Source organism: Tachyglossus aculeatus, chromosome 4, assembly GCF_015852505.1.
Source record: "Tachyglossus aculeatus isolate mTacAcu1 chromosome 4, mTacAcu1.pri, whole genome shotgun sequence".
In the NCBI taxonomy this organism is placed as follows: Eukaryota; Metazoa; Chordata; class Mammalia; order Monotremata; family Tachyglossidae; genus Tachyglossus; species Tachyglossus aculeatus.
The window spans coordinates 135,960,570-135,978,327 of NC_052069.1; the positions used below are offsets into that span (position 1 = coordinate 135,960,570).

General features: G+C 52.1%; 1 protein-coding gene across 1 annotated transcript; it reads right to left on the minus strand.

The window, feature by feature from the left end:
* Positions 1-143: 143 nt before the first annotated feature.
* CCT7 (chaperonin containing TCP1 subunit 7) lies at positions 144-14,079 on the minus strand. Its single transcript, XM_038744950.1, has 12 exons — positions 13,974-14,079; positions 8,206-8,359; positions 7,992-8,098; positions 6,457-6,582; positions 5,927-5,979; positions 5,650-5,821; positions 5,404-5,568; positions 5,122-5,310; positions 3,562-3,659; positions 3,299-3,431; positions 653-859; positions 144-482 (listed from the first exon to the last, which is right to left on the minus strand). Exons 1-12 carry the CDS (start codon positions 13,977-13,979, stop codon positions 264-266), a joined length of 1,629 nt encoding a protein of 542 aa, XP_038600878.1. The 5' UTR covers positions 13,980-14,079; the 3' UTR covers positions 144-263.
* Between the last annotated feature and the right edge of the window lie 3,679 nt (positions 14,080-17,758).

Genomic DNA, 17,758 nt, shown 5'->3' on the forward strand with positions numbered 1-17,758 from the left:
TGCCCGCCCCAGGGACCGCATGGGACTGGACCGGGCCCCCGGGTATGTCGGTGTGTCTAGGGAGGGAGGGAGACCAACTCCCCTAGGCGTCCACAAAACTGGCTGTCCCGGGTGTGCGGCGCAGAGTTGAAGCCCACGCCCGGGGCGGCTCTGACGGGAATTTATTTAAATAAAACCGTACCGCCCGGGAGGCCCAGGGCCGGGAAGAGCCCGGCGGGGCCCAGGCGCCCGGCAGAACCCACCGCCAACCCCCCGGCGGCTCCTCAGCGGGGTCGGCCCCGGCCCCGGCCCCGGCCGGCGGGGGGCCCGTCTACCGTGGAGCGGGGGTTCTTGATGGTCTCGTCCACGGACACGATGAGGCAGGCGGCCTCGGAGGCGGCCGTCAGCGCATTGATGCGGACCACGGCGGGCTCCCAGACGAAGGCCTCGAAGTTGTCGGCGATGTCCTCGTTGTTGACGTCCACGCCGAACCACGTGCCCCCCTGCCCGGGGCGCAACGGAAAGCGGGGCGGGGCGTCGGCGGGGGACGGCCCGCTCCGAGCCCACCCCGCTTGGCACAGCGCCGCGGGCCCGGAATTGCGTTATCCGGGGGACCCCCACGAGCGAGGGAACGACCCCGGAGACCCCTCCGGGGCGCGGGGTGGGCGCCTACCTGGGCGTGCCTGGCCCGCAGCTTGTTGAGGATGTTGGTGGCGTCGAAGCCGGCGTTGTCGCACAGCTGGCGGGGGATGATCTCCAGGGCTTTGGCGTAGGCGCCGATCAGCAGCTGCTGCTTGCCGGGGATGGTGCGCGAATAGTCGCGCAGGTACTTGGAGAGCTCCATCTCGATGGCCCCGCCGCCGGCCACTACGGAGTCGTTCTGCGGGGGGACGGGGGGGCGGGGGACGGAAGAGGAGCCCGTGTCGGGGGGCGAGGAAGCGATGCCCACGCGCCGGTCGGCTCAGGCCTCCCCCCTGCGTCGCTCATCGGATTAACCGGGCGCTTACCGCGTACAGAGCGCTGTACTAGGCGCTTGGGAGAGGGCAAGGTAGCAATAAACGGACACGTTCCCTTACTCCATCGACCTCGCCCGGATGGACAACCGTAATCACGGCAGGGTCTGTCAAGCGCTTACGCTGCGCCGGGGTGGACGCGAGCGAATCGGGTTGGCCGCGGTCCCCGCCCCACGTGGGTCTCACGGTCTCCATCCCCGTCTGGCGGATGAGGAAACTGAGGCCCGGAGGATCAATTAATCGCATTTATTGAGCGCTTACTGTGGGCAGAGCACTGTACTAAGCGCTTAAGTGAGAAGTGAAGTGACCGGCCCGGGGTCACACGGCGGACAGGCGGCGGAGCCGGGACTGGAACCCACCACCTTCTGAGATCCAGGCCCGGCGCTTTAGAGAAGCAGCGTGGCTCAGTGGAAAGAGCCCGGGCTTTGGAGGGTTCAAATGTCAGCTGTGTGGCTTTGGGCAAGTCATAACTTCTCTGTGCCTCAGTTCCCTCATCTTTAAAATGGGGATGGAGACTGTGAGCCCCCCGTGGGACAACCTGATCACCTTGTAACAGTGCTTTACATAATAAGCGCTTAATGAATACCATTATTATTATTATTGTAACCTCCCCAGTGCTTAGAACAGTGCTTTGCACATAGTAAGCGCTTAATGAATGCCATCATTATTATCGTAACCTCCCCAGCGCTTAGAGCAGTGCTTTGCACATAGTAAGCGCTTAATGAATACATTATTATTATAACCTCCCCAGCGCTTAGAACAGTGCTTTGCACATAGTAAGCGCTTAATGAATGCCATTACTATTATCGTAACCTCCCCAGCACTTAGAACAGTGCTTTGCACATAATAAGCGCTTAATGAATATCCTTATTATTATTGTAACTTCCCCAGCACTTAAAACAGTGCTTTGCACATAGTAAGTGCTTAATGAATGCCATTATTACTGTAACCTCCCCAGCGCTTAAACAGTGCTTTGCACATAGTAAGCGCTTAATGAAAGCCGTTATCGTGACCTCCCCAGCGCTTAGAACAGTGCTTTGCACATAGTAAGCGCTTAATGAATGCCGTTATTATCGTGACCTCCCCAGCGCTTAGAACAGTGCTTTGCACATAGTAAGCACTTAATGAATGCCATTATTATCGTGACCTCCCCAGCACTTAAAACAGTGCTTTGCACATAGTAAGCGCTTAATGAATGCCATTATTATCGTGACCTCCCCAGTGCTTAGAACAGTGCTTTGCACATAGTAAGTACTTAATGAATACCATTATTATTGTAACTTCCCCAGCGCTTAAAACAGTGCTTTGCACATCGTAAGCGCTTAATGAATGCCATTATTATTATCGTAACCTCCCCAGCGCTTAGAACAGTGCTTTGCATATAGTAAGCACTTAATGAATGCCATTATTATTATAACCTCCCCAGCACTTAAAACAGTGCTTTGCACATAGTAAGCGCTTAATGAATGCCATTATTATCGTAACCTCGCCAGCACTTAGAACAGTGCTTTGCACATAGTAAGCGCTTAATGAATACCGTTGTTATTATTGTAACCTCCCCAGCGCTTAAAAGTGCTTTGCACATAGTAAGCGCTTAATGAATGCCATTGTTATCGTGACCTCCCCAGTGCTTAGAACGGTGCTTTGCATATAGTTAGTGCTTAATGAATACCATTATTATTATTGTAACCTCCCCAGCGCTTAAAACAGTGCTTTGCACATAGTAAGCGCTTAATGAATGCCATTATTATCGTAACCTGCCCAACGCTTAGAACAGTGCTTTGCACATAGTAAGCGCTTAATGAATGCCATTATTATCGTAACCTCCCCAACGCTTAGAACAGTGCTTTGCACATCGTAAGCGCTTAATGAAGGCCATTATTATTATTGTAACCTCCCCAGCGCTTAGAACAGTGCTTTGCACATAGTAAGCGCTAAATGAATCCCATTATTATCGTGACCTCCCCAGCACTTAAAACAGTGCTTTGCACATAGCGCTTAATGAATGCCATTACTATCGTAACCTCCCCAGCGCTCAGAACAGTGCTTTGCACATCATAAGCGCTTAATGAATACCATTATTATTGTATCTTCCCCAGCGATTAGAACAATGCTTTGCACATAGTAAGCGCTTAATGAACACCATTATTATTATTATTGTAACCTCCCCAGCGCTTAAAACAGTGCTTTGCACATAGTAAGTGCTTAATGAATGCCATTCTTATCATCGTGACCTCCCCAGCGCTCAGGACAGTGCTTTGCACATCGTAAGCGCTTAATAAGCGCCGTTATTATCATCAATTTACCTTGATGGCCCTGCGGACGATCATGATGGCGTCGTGGAGGGAGCGCTCCGTCTCCTCCATGAACTGCTCGGCGCCTCCTCGCAGGATGATGGTGCACGTCTTGGCTTTGGGGCAGCCGGTGAACAGGTTGTACCTGCCGAGGCCAGAGCCGGCCCGGGGGTCAGCGGCCCGGCCTCCCCGGGGGGCTGGGAGAGACCCCCCCCGCCCGAGACGGAGCGGCCGGCAGGGAGTCCTTCCCGCTCCGAGCCGGCCGCGGGACTCACCTCTCCCCGCCGATCTGGGATTCTTCAAACAGCTGGCAGCTGCCCAGGACGTCGCCCGTCAGGGAATTCACGCTGGTCTGAATCGAGCCACCGCAGGCCTGCGACGGCACACCCATTCCCGGGGTCGGCAAACCGGGCTACCCACCTCGGGGCCCGGGATCCGCCCCGGCGCTCAGCACAGTGCCCGGCACACGGTCGGCGCTTAACCGACGATAATGATGGTACTTGTAAAGCGCTTACTATGTGCCAAGCACCGTTCTAAGCGCTGGAGGGGGGGATACAAGGCGATCGGGTCGCTCCACGTGGGGCTCACAGTCTTAATAACTTGTACTTCCCAAGCGCTTAGTACGGTGCTCTGCACACAGTAAGCGCTGAATAAATACGATCGATTGATTGATTAATCCCCATTTGACAGATGAGGGAACTGAGGCACGGAGAAGCGACTTTCCCCAAGTCACCCGGCTGACAATTGGCAGAGCCGGGATTTGAACCCGAGCCCCGGCTCTTTCTGCAAGCACCGTTCATTTATTATTCCTAGAGGTCGCGGGGTCTAATCCCGGCTCCGCCGCTTAGCCGCGTGACCTTGGGCGAGTCACCTCTCTAGGCCCCGTCACCTCTCTAGGCCCCGGTTCCCTCATCCGTAAGCCTGTGAGCCCCACGTGGGATGACCTGATTACCTTGTATCTACCCCAGCGCTTAGAACAGTGCTTAGCACCATCGTTATCTTTGAAGCAGGTAAAGACCCAGTCCCCACAGCTTTCCTCCGGGCCCAGATGCCTAGGAAACCTACAATAATAATATATCCCCTTCCAGACTGTGAGCCCACTGCTGGGTAGGGACCGTCTCTATATGTTGCCAACTTGTTCTTCCCAGTGCTTAGTACAGTGCTCTGCACACAGTAAGCACTCAATAAATATGATTGAATGAATGAATGTTACTGGTGCGCTTGAGTCTGTACTCTCTGAGCACTCTGCTACTCACTGCGCTCAATAAATACGATTGATTGATTGATTGGACTTCCCAGCGCTTAGTACAGTGCTCTGCACACAGTAAGCGCTCAATACGACTGAATGAATGAATAATAATAATGATGGCATTTATTAGGCCCTTATGAAGTGCAAAGCACCGTTCGAACCGCTGGGGAGACTACAAGGTGATCAGGTTGTCCCACGGGGGGCTCACAGTCCTCACCCCCACTTTACAGATGAGGGAACTGAGGCCCAGAGAAGTGACGCGACTCGCCCCCAGTCACCCAGCTGACAGTTGGCGGAGCCGGGATCTGAACCCGTGACCTCTGCCTCCACTTTCCGTGGAGCCCCGCTGCTTCTGTAACCCATGACGTAAAACGACCACGACCCGGGCTAAACCCTTTCTGGCGGCTGGAGGCCGGACTAGACGCCAGGTTAGGATGACAATTAAGTAGCCTTATTATTGCGAGCTTACTAGGCGCCAAGCACCGCTCTGAGCGCCACAACTTAATCGGGCCGGACGCGATTCCCGCGCTTAACGAATGCCACCGTTATTATCAAGCGGCCGGGCCGAGGGGGCGAGGGGGGCTACCATCATGGTCCTCTTCAGATCCTCTTCCGGGACGCGGCCGGCGCAGAACATGTCCCGGTCGGCGAAGTACTGCGTGGCCACGTCGCCGATGGGCAGCTTGGACAGGACCACCTTGGCCCCCGACTCGTGGATCTTCTCCAGCTTGTCGTAGAGGATGCTCCACTCCGCGTCCACGATGGCCTGATAGTCCTGGGCGACGAGTGGCCGGTGAGCGGGGCGGGGACCCGCCCGACGCCCACCCCGTCCCTCCGCGGCTCCCGCCCGCTCCCCCCCCCCCGTCACCTGGACCGTGTGGACCCGGACTTCGGCGTTATCCTTCTCCGCCTTGAGCTCCAGCTCGACGTTGAGGAGGGCGATCTTGGGCGACTCGTACTTTTTGGGCTGCATCTCGAACCCGGCGTAGGAGAAGGTCTTCTTGAAGGCCACCCCGGCCACCAGCTGAGACTCCTGGGGCGGGACGGTGCCTGGCGTTTGAATTTGAAGCCCCGATGCCAAGGGCCCAGCCCCCCCAGCCGAGCCCGCTCTCACCTCCAGGGCCCCGCCCTGGACTTTCTTGATCCCGATCATCTTCAGCTGCAGGAGGTCGTCCAGCATAGTGACGGCGTCCACCACCATCTTGGCAAAGAAGGCCTTCTGCTGGGAAATCAGCTTGGAGCTCAGGGCGGTCACGGCGCACTTCTCGAGGAGGCGGCGCTGCTCCCTGCGGCCGGAAGCGGGGGGCACGTCGGCCGGGGGATGGGGGTGATGCCCCTTCCCGGAGGCCCCCCCCACCAACCCAACCGCCGGGACGGGAAAGCCCACTTACGCTTTGTCTTCCTTCTTCACCGTCACGGCGATCTCCTTGATCTTACCGACCGCCTGCCGTGGCAGAAGAAAGCGCTCGGTACAGTGCTTCGCCCAGGGGAGGCACTCAATAAATACGATTCGATGAACACAAGGGCCCCACGGTACCCGGCCGCACCATCCCACGGGGGCTCACGGGCGCGGACCCCCTCGGATCGGAACTCGGGGCCTCTGGCGGTCAGGCCCGGGCTCTCGTCACTAGGCCGAGCCGCTTCCCAGCCTGGGCTCGTCACCGTAATAATCGGGGACGTCCTTTGCGCCTGGCACCGTACTAAGCGCCGGGCGGGTCAAGTTGGGCGCAGTCCCTGACCCCCGGGGTGCTCGATCCCCAGCCGAAGGAGGAAGCCCAGAGAAGCGGACTCGTCCAAGGCCACGCGGCGGAGCCGGGACTGGAACCCGGTACCTTCCGAGCTCCAGGCCTTGCCGATTTTCCGTTATTCGTCCCCGGGGCCACCCGGATGCCCCGGGGGCCTCCCAGGCGTGCCCACGTACCAGCTGGGTGGCGGTGCGGAAGGCCCGGATGATGATCTGGGGGTGGAGCCCCTCTTCCACGTAGGACTTCACTTGCTTCAGGAACTCGGCGGCCAGCAGGGTCACGGAGGTGGTCCCGTCCCCGACCTGCAACGGGCCCCGCCGGTCGATTTCCGTGCCCGGGCAACCGCCGAGGGGCCGGGTTACCCATGGTGGGCATGGGCCCACCCCCTCCTTAGGCCGCGGGCCGGGAACGGGTCCATTTATTGGCCTGTTGGACTCTCCGAAGCGCTCAGTGCCCTGCGCTCCGTGAGTGCTCAATCAACGCGACAGTGAACAAACGCACCCTACGCATTCATAAAGCAGCAGCTCGAGGGGCTTTGGAGTCAAAGGGCACGGGTTCCAATCCCACTTGTCGGCTGTGCGACTTTGGGCAAGTCACTTCTCTGGGCCTCAGTGACCTCATCTGTCAAATGGGGACGAAGACTGTGAGCCCCCCGCCATGGGACAACCTTGTAACCTACCCGGCGCTTAGAACGCTGCTTAATAAATGCCACCGTTAATTAATTAATTACACAATCCAACAGGACGCTTCGGAGTCTTCGAAGCCCAAATAGCCGTTTCGGTCGTTCCATGTTATCGTTATTGTTGTGTTTAATAATCGCGATACTTGTTAGGCGCTCACTCTGTGCACTGTTTTAAGTGCTGGGGGTGGATGATAATAACGACGGTACGCAGTAAGTGCTCCGTATGTGCCAGGCACTGTACTATGCGCTACAGGCTAGTCTGGCTGGACGGTCTATGTATCTGTGGAGCGCTTCCTACATGCCCAGTGCCGCTCTAAGCGCCGGGATGGATACAATAGTAATAATAATAATGATGATTGCATTTGTTAAGCGCTTACTATGTGCAAAGCACTGTTCTAAGCGCTGGGGGGGATACAAGGTGATCAGGTTGTCCCATGGGGGCTCACTGTCGTAATCCCCATTTTACAGATGAGGGAACAGGCTCAGAGAAGTGACTTGCCCAAGGTCACACAGCAGACGTGGCGGAGCAGTCTTCATCCCCATTTTCCAGATGAGGTCACGGAGGCCCAGAGGAGTGTAGTGACTTGCCCAAAGTCAAATAGCACTTATTAAGTGCTTACTATGTGCAAAGCACTGTTCTAAGCGCTGGAGAGGTTACGAGGTGATCAGGTTGTCCCATGGGGGGCTTACAATCTTAATCCCCATTTTCCAGATGAGGTCACTGAGGCCCAGAGGAGTGAAGTGACTTGCCCAAAGCCAAATAGCATTTATTAAGCGCTTACTATGTGCAAAGCACTGTTCTAAGCGCTGGGGAGGTGATCGGGTTGTCCCAGTCTTAATCCCCATTTTCCAGGTGAGGTCACTGAGGCCCAGAGGGGCGAAGCGACTTGCCCCGAGCCACCCAGCCGGCAACTGGAGGGGCCGGGATTCGAACCCGTGACCTCCGACTCCAAAGCCCGGCCGCTTCTCCGCAAATTCCCCGCGAACGTGACCAAACGAGGGGTCCCGGCCCGCCCCCCCGGCCCGGACCTCCGCGTCTTGGGACTTGGCGATGTCCACCAGGGTCTTGGCCGCCGGGTGGACGACGTCGAGGAGCTTGAGGATGGTGGCCCCGTCGTTGGAGATGGTGGCTTTGCCTGCGGGCGGGGGGGGGGGAGAAAAGCGGGCGGGAGGAGGCCGGTTAGGCGGCCGCCGGGCTCCCGGCGCGGGGGGGCTAGCGTGGCCACCGCGCCCGCGGCCCCACCTCGGCCGTCGACGATGAGCTTGTCCATCCCGCGGGGTCCCAGGGTGGTGCGGACGGCCTCGGCGATCACCTGGCAGGCGCTGATGTTGCTGACCAGCTGGGGCACCCCCTGGGAGCTGTCCGTGCCCTCCTTCAGCAGGATGACCGGGGTGGGCTGAGGAGACAACGAGGTGAGGCCGGGGCTGGGACACCAGCGCCCACCTGCCCGCCCGCCCCCTTTCCTGACTCAGTTTCCCCCAGCGGGGCCAACTGGGTCCCCGGCGGCGGGGTCGGCTCGGCTCCGGGCGCCTCCGCCGAGCCGGGTGACGACAACTCATTCGATCGGACTTGCTGAGCGCTGCGTGCGGACTGTACTGCATTTGTCCGCTGTGTGACCTTGGGTGGGTCACTTCACTCCTCTGTGAGGGGGAAGCACCAGCGCTTAGAACAGTGCTTTGCACATAGTAAGCGCTTAATAAGGTCTAAGATCTCGCGGGAGCAGTGGGGTGGGCCAAGGCTCTGGGGCGGCCTCCCCACCCTCACCTCCTTCCCCTCCCCACAGCACCCGTATATATGCTTGTACGGATTTATTACTCTATTTTATTTGTACGTATTTATTTTATTTTGTTAATATAATAATAATAATAATGGCATTTACTAAGCACTTACTAGGTGAAAAGCACCATTCTAAGCGCTGGGGAGGTTACGAGGGGACCAGGTTGTCCCACGGGGGGCTCACAGTCTTCATCCCCATTTTCCAGATGACTGAACTGAGGCCCAGAGAAGTGAAGTGACTTGCCCCAAGTCACACAGCTGACAATGGGCGGAGCCAGGATTTGAACCCAGGACCTCTGACTCCAAAGCCCGGGCTCTTTCCACTGAGCCACACTGCTTCCCTATGTTTTGTTTTGTTCTCTGTCTCTCCCTTCTAGACTGTGAGCCCGCTGTTGGGTAGGGACTGTCTCTATCTATTGCCAACTTGTACTTCCCAAGCGCTTAGTACAGTGCTCTGCGCACAGTAAGCGCTCAATAAATACGACTGAATGAATACCCCAGTGCTTAGAACAGTGCTCAGCACACAGTAAGCGCTTAACAAATACCATCATTATTATTATTGTCCTTTCCCAAGCTCTTACTATGCCCAGTGCTCTGCACACAATAAGCGCTCACTAAATAAGACAGAATCTACCTCAGTGCTTAGAACAGTGCTTGGCACATAGTAAGCGCTTAACAAATGCCATCATGATTATTTTTATTATTACGGTCCTTTCCCAAGCGCTCTGCACACAGTAAGCACTGAATAAATATGAAGTACAAATGCCATCATGATTATTTTTATTATTATTGTCCTTTCCCAAGCGCTCTGCACACAGTACGCACTGAATAAATATAATGGCTTCTACCTCAGCACTTAGAAGAGTGCTTGGCACATAGTAAGCGCTTAACAAATACCATTATTATTATTATTGCCCTTTCCCAAAAGCTTAGTCCAGTGCTCTGCAGACAGTAAGCGCTGAGTAAATACGATGGAGTCTACCGCAGCGCTTAGAAGACTGTGAGCCCACTGTCGGGTAGGGACCGTCTCTATATGTTGCCAACTTGGACTTCCCAAGTGCTTAGTACAGTGCTCTGCACACAGTAAGCGCTCAATAAATACGATTGAATGAATGACTGAATGAATGCTTGGCACATAGTAAGCACTTAACAAATACCGTTATCATTATTATTGTCCTTTCCCAAACGCTTAGTCCAGTGCTCTGCAGACAGTTAACGCTGAATAAATACAATGGAGTCTACCTCAGTGCTTAGAAGAGTGCTTGGCACATAGTAAGCGCTTAACAAATACCATTCTTATTATTATTATTGTCCTTTCCCAAACGCTTAGTCCAGTGCTCTGCAGACAGTAAGCGCTGAATAAATACGATGGAGTCTACCTCAGCGCTTAGAAGAGTGCTTGGCACATAGTAAGCGCTTAACAAATACTATTATTATTATTATTATTATTGTTGTCCTTTCCCAAACGCTTAGTCCAGTGCTCTGCATCAATCGTATTTATTGAGCGCTTACTATGTGCAGAGCACTGTACTAAGCGCTTAACAAATACCATCATTATTATTATTGTCCTCTGCAGACAGTAAGCGCTGAATAAATACGATGGAGTCTACCTCAGCGCTTAGATGAGTGCTTGGCACATAGTAAGCGCTTAACAAATACCATTATTATTATTGTCCTTTCCAAAACGCTTAGTCCAGTGCTCTGCACACAGTAAACGCTGAATAAACACGATGGAGTCTACCTCAGCGCTTAGAAGAGTGCTTGACACATAGTAAGTGCTTAACAAATACCATTATTATTATTATTATTATTATTGTCCTTTCCAAAACGCTTAGTCCAGTGCTCTGCAGACAGTAAGCGCTGAATAAATACGATGGAGTCTACCTCAGCGCTTAGAAGAGTGCTTGGCACATAGTAAGCGCTTAACAAATACCATTATTGTCCTTTCCCAAACACTTAGTCCAGTGCTCTGCACACAGTAAGCGCTGAATAAATACAATGGGGTCTATCACAACGCTTAGAAGAGTGCTTGGCACATAGTAAGCACTTAACAAATACCATCATTATTATTATTATTATTATTGTCCTTTCCCAAACACTTAGTCCAATCAATCAGTCAATCGTATTTATTGAGCGCTTACTGTGTACAGAGCACTGGACTAAGCGCTTGAGTAGTCCAGTACTCTGCAGACAGTAAGCACTGAATAAATATGATGAGGTCTACCTCAGCACTTAGAAAAGTGCTTGGCACATAGTAAGTGCTTAACAAACACCATTACTATTAACCTATCCCAAGCATTTAGCCCAGTGCTCTGCATACAGTAAGTGCTGAATATGATATTTACAATAGTATGATAAAATATTTATTTTACTTGTACATATTTATTCTATTTATTTCATTTTGTTAATATGTCTTGTTTTGTTCTCTGTCTCCCCCTTCTAGACTGTGAGCCCGCTGTTGTGTAGGGACCGTCTCTAGATGTTGCCAACTTGGACTTCCCAAGCGCTTAGTACAGTGCTCTGCACACAGTAAGCGCTCAATAAATACGATTGATTGATTGGAGTCTACCTCAGCGCTTAGAAGACTGCTTGGCACATAAATGCTTATCTAGAACCGTAATTATTTATTATTAAGGAAACCAAGCACTATCGAACTGGCCCACTGCGGCTTCTCCGGGCCTCAGTGACCTCATCTGGAAAATGGGGATGAAGCCTGGGAGCCCCCCGTGGGACAACCTGATCACCTTGTATCTCCCCCGGCGCTTAGAACAGTGCTGGGCACGTAGTAAGCGCTTAACAAATACCAACAGTATTATTATTATTATTCTTGGGGCCTCAGTTCCCTCATCTGGAAAATGGGGATGCAGACTGGGAGACCCCGTGGGACAACCTGATCACCTTGTATCTCCCTCGGTGCTTAGAACAGTGCTGGGCACGTACTAAGCGCTTAACAAATACCAACAGTATTATTATTATTATTCTTGGGGCCTCAGTTCCCTCATCTGGAAAATGGGGATGAAGCCTGGGAGACCCCGTGGGACAACCTGATCACCTTGTATCTCCCTCGGCGCTTAGAACAGTGCTGGGCACGTAGTAAGCGCTTAACAAATACCAACATTATTATTATTATTATCATTATTACCTCATCTGTAAAATGGGGATGAAGGCTGGGAGCCCCACGTGGGACAACCTAATGATCTTGTAGCCATCCCAGCGCTTAGAACAGTGCTGGGCATGTAGTAAGTGCTTAACAAATATCAACATTATTATTATTATTCTTCTTCTCTGGGCCTCAGTTCCCTCATCTGGAAAATGGGGATGAATACTGTGAGCCCCACGTGGGACAACCTGATGACCTCGTATCTCCCCCAGTGCTTAGAACAGTGTTGAACACATAGTGAGCGCTTAACAAGTACCAACATTATTATTATTCTCTGGGCCTCCCTGGGAGCCTCACGGGGGGGCAACCTCATTACTTTGTATCCATCCCAGCGCTTAGAACTGTGCTGGGCACATAGTAAGCGCTTAACAAATACCAACGTTATTATTACTATTCTCTGGGCCTTAGTTTTCTCATCTGTAAAATGGGGATGAAAACGGTGAGCCCCACGAGGGACAACCTAATGACCTTGTATCCACCCCGACGCTTAGAACAGTGCTGGGTACATAGTAAGCGCTTAACAAATGCCATTATTATTATTACCTCATCTGTAAAATGGGGATGAAGCCTGGGAGCCCCACGGGGGACAACCTCATTACTTTGTATCCATCCCAGCGCTTAGAACAGTGCTGGGCACATAGTAAGCGCTGAACAAATACCAACATTATTATTACTATTCTCTGGGCCTCACTTCCCTCATCTGGAAAATGGGGATGAAAACTGTGATGAAAACTCAATAAATAGGATTGAATGAATGAATGTGAGCCCCACGTGGGACAACCTAATGACCTTGTATCCACCCCAGCGCTTAGAACAGTGCTGGGCACATAGTAAGCGCTTAACAAATACCATTATTATTATTACCTCATCTGTAAAATGGGGATGAAGCCTGGGAGCCCCACGGGGGGCAACCTCATTACTTTGTATCCATCCCAGCGCTTAGAACAGTGCTGGGCACATAGTAAGCGCTGAACAAATACCAACATTATTATTACTATTCTCTGGGCCTCAGTTCCCTCATCTGGAAAATGGGGGTGAAAACTGTGATGAAAACTCAATAAATACGATTGAATGAATGAATGTGAGCCCCACGTGGGACAACCTAATGACCTTGTATCCACCCCAGCGCTTAGAACAGTGCTGGGCACATAGTAAGCGCGTAACAAATACCATTATTATTACTACCTCATCTGTAAAATGGGGGTGAAGCCTGGGAGCCCCACGGGGGGCAACCTCATTACTTTGTATCCATCCCAACGCTTAGAACAGTGCTGGGCACATAGTAAGCGCTTAACAAATACCAACATTATTATTCTTATTCTCTGGGCCTCAGTTTTCTCATCTGTAAAATGGGGCTGAAAACAGTGAGCCCCACGTGGGACAACCTAGTAACCTTGTATCCACCCCAGCGCTTAAAACAGTGCTGGGCACATAGTAAGCGCTTAACAAATACCACCATTATTACTATTATTACTTCGTCTGTAAAATGGGGGTGAAGCCTGGGAGCCCCACGGCTCATTACTTTGTGTCCATCCCAGCGCTTAGACCAGTGCTGGGCACATAGTAAGCGCTTAACACACACCATTATTATTATTAGGCAGGGACCGCCTTTATATGCTGCCAACTTGTTCTTCCCAAGCGCTTAGTACAGTGCCCTGCACGCAGCCAGCGCTCCATTAATAGGATTGAATGAATGAATAAAGGAGAGGGCGTTCCCGCAGGCGCGGACTACATCTCCCAGCATACCCCGCGCCCAGCACCCCGCCGCCCGCCAGGCACGGGGCGCCCCGGGGGATGCCGGGAGCTGTAGTCCCGGCCTAGGCCCCAACGGCTTCCCCTCAGCCTTTCGGCCCCCCATCCGCCCGCGAGGGCTTCGGCCACGACTAGGCCGCGACTAGGCCGCGGCGGGCGGGCCACGGCGGGCAGCCTCCCCCGCGGCCCATCGTCCCCCGAGGCGGCTCCCGGAGCCCGAGGCGGGCCCGCGGGGACGACGCCCGCCCTCCCGGAGGGGATCCCGGGGCGGATGGCGGTGGATGGCGACGGATGGTTCCCCCGCCCCCTCAGCCCCACTCACCATCATCTTGGAAGTCGGGTCGGGGAATCCGGCGGCACGCCTCCAGCGGCCCACAATGCACCGCGCGACGGGGCCCAGAACCTTCTGCGGGCGGCCACTCTATGGTTTCCGACCATAGAGAAGGGGCCCGAGGGAGAGAGCGCGCCCAGGGGACTTCCGGTCCCGGAGGGCGGGGCCACAGCGCCCCCTTGCGCCCGCCGGATTCTGAGTGGCAGCGCCACGGGGGGCGGAGGTGGGGCCAACCGCCTGCTCCTCTAAAATCATCATCATCATAATCATAATGACATTTATTAATCAATCAATCAATCGCATTTATTGAGCAATTACTGTGTGCAGAGCACTGTACTAAGCGCTTGGGAAGTCCAAGTTGGCAACATATAGAGACGGTCCCTACCCAACAGTGGGCTCACAGGCTAGAAGGGGGAGACAGGGAACAAAACAAAACATATTAACAAAATAAAATAAATAGAATAGATATGTACAAGTAAGTGCTTACTACGCGCAAAGCCCTGTTCTAAGCGCTGGGGAGGTTACAAAGTGATCAGGCTTCCCCTTATAGGGACCGTCTCTATATGTTGCCCACTTGTAATAATAATAATAACGGTATTTATTAACCCACTTATAACAATAATAATAATAATAATGACATTTATTAAGCGCTTACTACGTGCAAACCCCTGTTCTAAGCGCTGGGGAGGTTACAAGGTGATCAAGCTCCCCCTTCTAGGGACCGTCTCTATATATTGCCCTCTTGTAATAATAATAATAATAATGGCATTTATTAAGCGCTTACTACGTGCAAAGCCCCGTTCTAAGCGCTGGGGAGGTTACAAGGTGATCAGGCTCCCCCTTCTAGGGACCGTCACTATATGTTGCCCACCTGTAATAATAATAATAATAATAATGGTATTTATTAACCCACTTGTAATAATAATAATAATAATGACATTTATTGAGTGCTTACTACGTGCAAACCCCTGTTCTAAGCGCTGGGGAGGTTACAAGGTGATCAGGCTCCCCCTTCTAGGGACCGTCTCTATATGTTGCCCATTTGTAATAATAATGATGGCATTTATTCAATCTATCGTATTTATTGAGCGCTTACTGTGCGCAGAGCACTGTACTAAGCGATTGGGAAGTCCAAGTTGGCAACATATAGAGACGGCCCCTACCCAACAGCGGGCTCACAGTCGAAAGGGGGAGACAGACAACAAAACAAAACATATTAACAAAATAAAATAAATGGAATAGATATGTGCAAGTAAGCGCTTACTACGCGCAATGCCCTGTTCTAAGCGCTGGGGAGGTTACAAGGTGATCAGGCTCCCGCTTCTAGGGACCGTCTCTATATGTTGCCCACTTGTAATAATAATAATAATAATAATAATAATGGTATTTATTAACTCACTTGTAATAATAATAATAATGACATTTATTAAGCGCTTACTACGTGCAAACCCCTGTTCTAAGTGCTGGGGAGGTTACAAGGTGATCAGGCTCCCCCTTCTAGGGACCGTGCCTATATGTTGCCCACTTGTAATAATAATAATAAAATGATGGCATTTATTAAGCGCTTACTATGTGCAAATCCCCGTTCTAAGCGCTGGGGAGGTTACAAGGTGATCAGGCTCCCCCTTCTAGGGACCGTCTCTATATGTTGCCCACTTGTAATAATAATAATAATAATGGCATTTATTAAGCGCTTACTATGTGCAAAGCACTTTTCTAAGCACTGGGGAGGTTACAAGGTGATCAAGTTGTCCCACGAGGGCCTCACGGTCTTAATCTCCCATTTTCCAGATGAGGTCACTGAGGCCCAGAGAAGTGAGGTGACTTGCCCAAAGTCACACAGCTGACACTTGGCAGAGCCGGGATTTGAACCCATTACCTTTAACTCCAAAGCCCGGGCTCTTTCCACTGAGCCACGCTGCTTCCCAAGGGCTTAGTACAGTGCTCTGCACACAGCAAGCGCTCAATAGATACGATTGAATGAATGAATGAATCAGGCTGTCCCACAGGGCGTTCACAGTCTTCATTCCCATTTTATTCATTCATTCCATCGTATTTATTGAGCTCTTACCGTGTGCAGAGCACTGTACTAAGCGCTTGGGAAGGACAAGTGGGCAACATATGGAGACGGTCGCTACCCGACAACGGGCTCACAGTCTAGAAGGGGGAGACGGACAACAAAACATGTGGACAGGTGTCAAGTCATCAGAATAAATAGAAATAAAGCTAGATGCACACCATTAAGAAAAATGTTATAGTAAATATGTACAAGTACAATAAATAGAGTAATAATAATGATGGCATTTATTAAGCGCTTACTATGTGCCAAGCACTGTTCTAAGCGCTGGGGAGGTTACAAGGTGATCAGGTTGTCCCACGGGGGGCTCACAGTCTTCATCCTCATTTTACAGATGAGGTCACTGAGGCCCAGAGAATAATAATAATAATAATTTTGGTATTTGCTAAGCGCTTACTATGTGTTCTAAGCACTGGGGAGGATACAAGGTGATCAGGTTGTCCCACGTGGGGTTCACAGTCTTAATCCTCTGCACACAGTAAGCGCTCAATAAATACGATTGAATGAATGAATGAATGAATAGGGACCATCCCGGCTCCACCAATTGTCAGCTGTGTGACTCTGGGCAAGTCACTTCACTTATCTGGGCCTCAGTTCCCTCATCTGGAAAATGGGGATGAAGACTGTGAGCACCCCCCGTGGGACAACCTCATCACCTCGAAACTCCCCAGCGCTTAGAACAGTGCTTTGCACATAATAAGCGCTTAATAAATGCCATCATCATTATTATTATTAGGGACCGTCTCTGTCGCCGATTTGTAGAGTGCTCTGCACACAGTAAGCGATCAATAAATACGGTTGAATGAATGAATGAAAGGCACCGTACTAAGGTTGGGGAGGAGATAAGCAAACTGCATTGGGTAATAATAATAATGATGGTATTTGTTAGGACATCCCCATTTGACAGTTGGGGAAACTGAGGCCCAGAGAAGAGAAGTGCCTTACCCAAGGTCACACAGCGGATTAGAACCCAAGTCCTTCGGCCTCCAAGGCCTAGGGTCTACCCGCTAGGCCGCACTGCTTCTTCCCCTCCTCCCGCCTCCATTCCTGCCCGTTCGGGAAAGGAAAGGTGTCAGCTGCTTCTGACGGATGCTGCCTCCAGGCAGCCTGCCAATCCCACCCCCTCAGCCTTCCCGAAAAATCTCCTACCCGCCTACAAAATCGGAATTTAAAATGGGAATTTTGATGTGGATGGGCGGTTGCCATGGCGATGATGGTTCCCCCGCACATCCCATTTGGGAAGGCTTAGGCCCAGGCTGGGACGACGCGAACATGCTGTCTCCCAAGAATGACCTTATCCTTCAATGACTGACCCTTCATTATTACAATAATAATAAAAATAACAGTTCCCTCATCTGTAAAATGGGGATGAAGACTGTGAGCCCCCCCACCCGGGGACAACCTGATCACCTTGTAACCTCCCCAGCGCTTAGAACAGTGCTTTGCACTTAATAAATGCCATCATCATCATCATACAAGATATTTGGGTTGGACGCCATCCCTGTCCTCAGTTTTAATCCCCGTTTTCCAGATGAGGTAACTGAGGCTCAGAGAAGTGAAGTGACTCGCCCAAGGTCACACCAGACAAGTGGCACAGCCAGGATTAGAACCCATGACCTTCTGACTCCGAGGCCCGGGCTCTAGCCACTAGGCCGTATTGCTCCTTTACCCCAGGTTCATTCATTCAGTCGTACTTATT

Excerpts from the sequence above, each read along its gene's own strand:
- CCT7 (XM_038744950.1), bottom strand. Across the intron at positions 5,569-5,649 it reads TCCAGGGCGGGGCCCTGGAG|GAGTCTCAGCTGGTGGCCGG; the intron begins GTGAGAGCGGGC and ends GTCCCGCCCCAG. Across the intron at positions 5,311-5,403 it reads TCCGGGTCCACACGGTCCAG|GACTATCAGGCCATCGTGGA; the intron begins GTGACGGGGGGG and ends CTCGTCGCCCAG.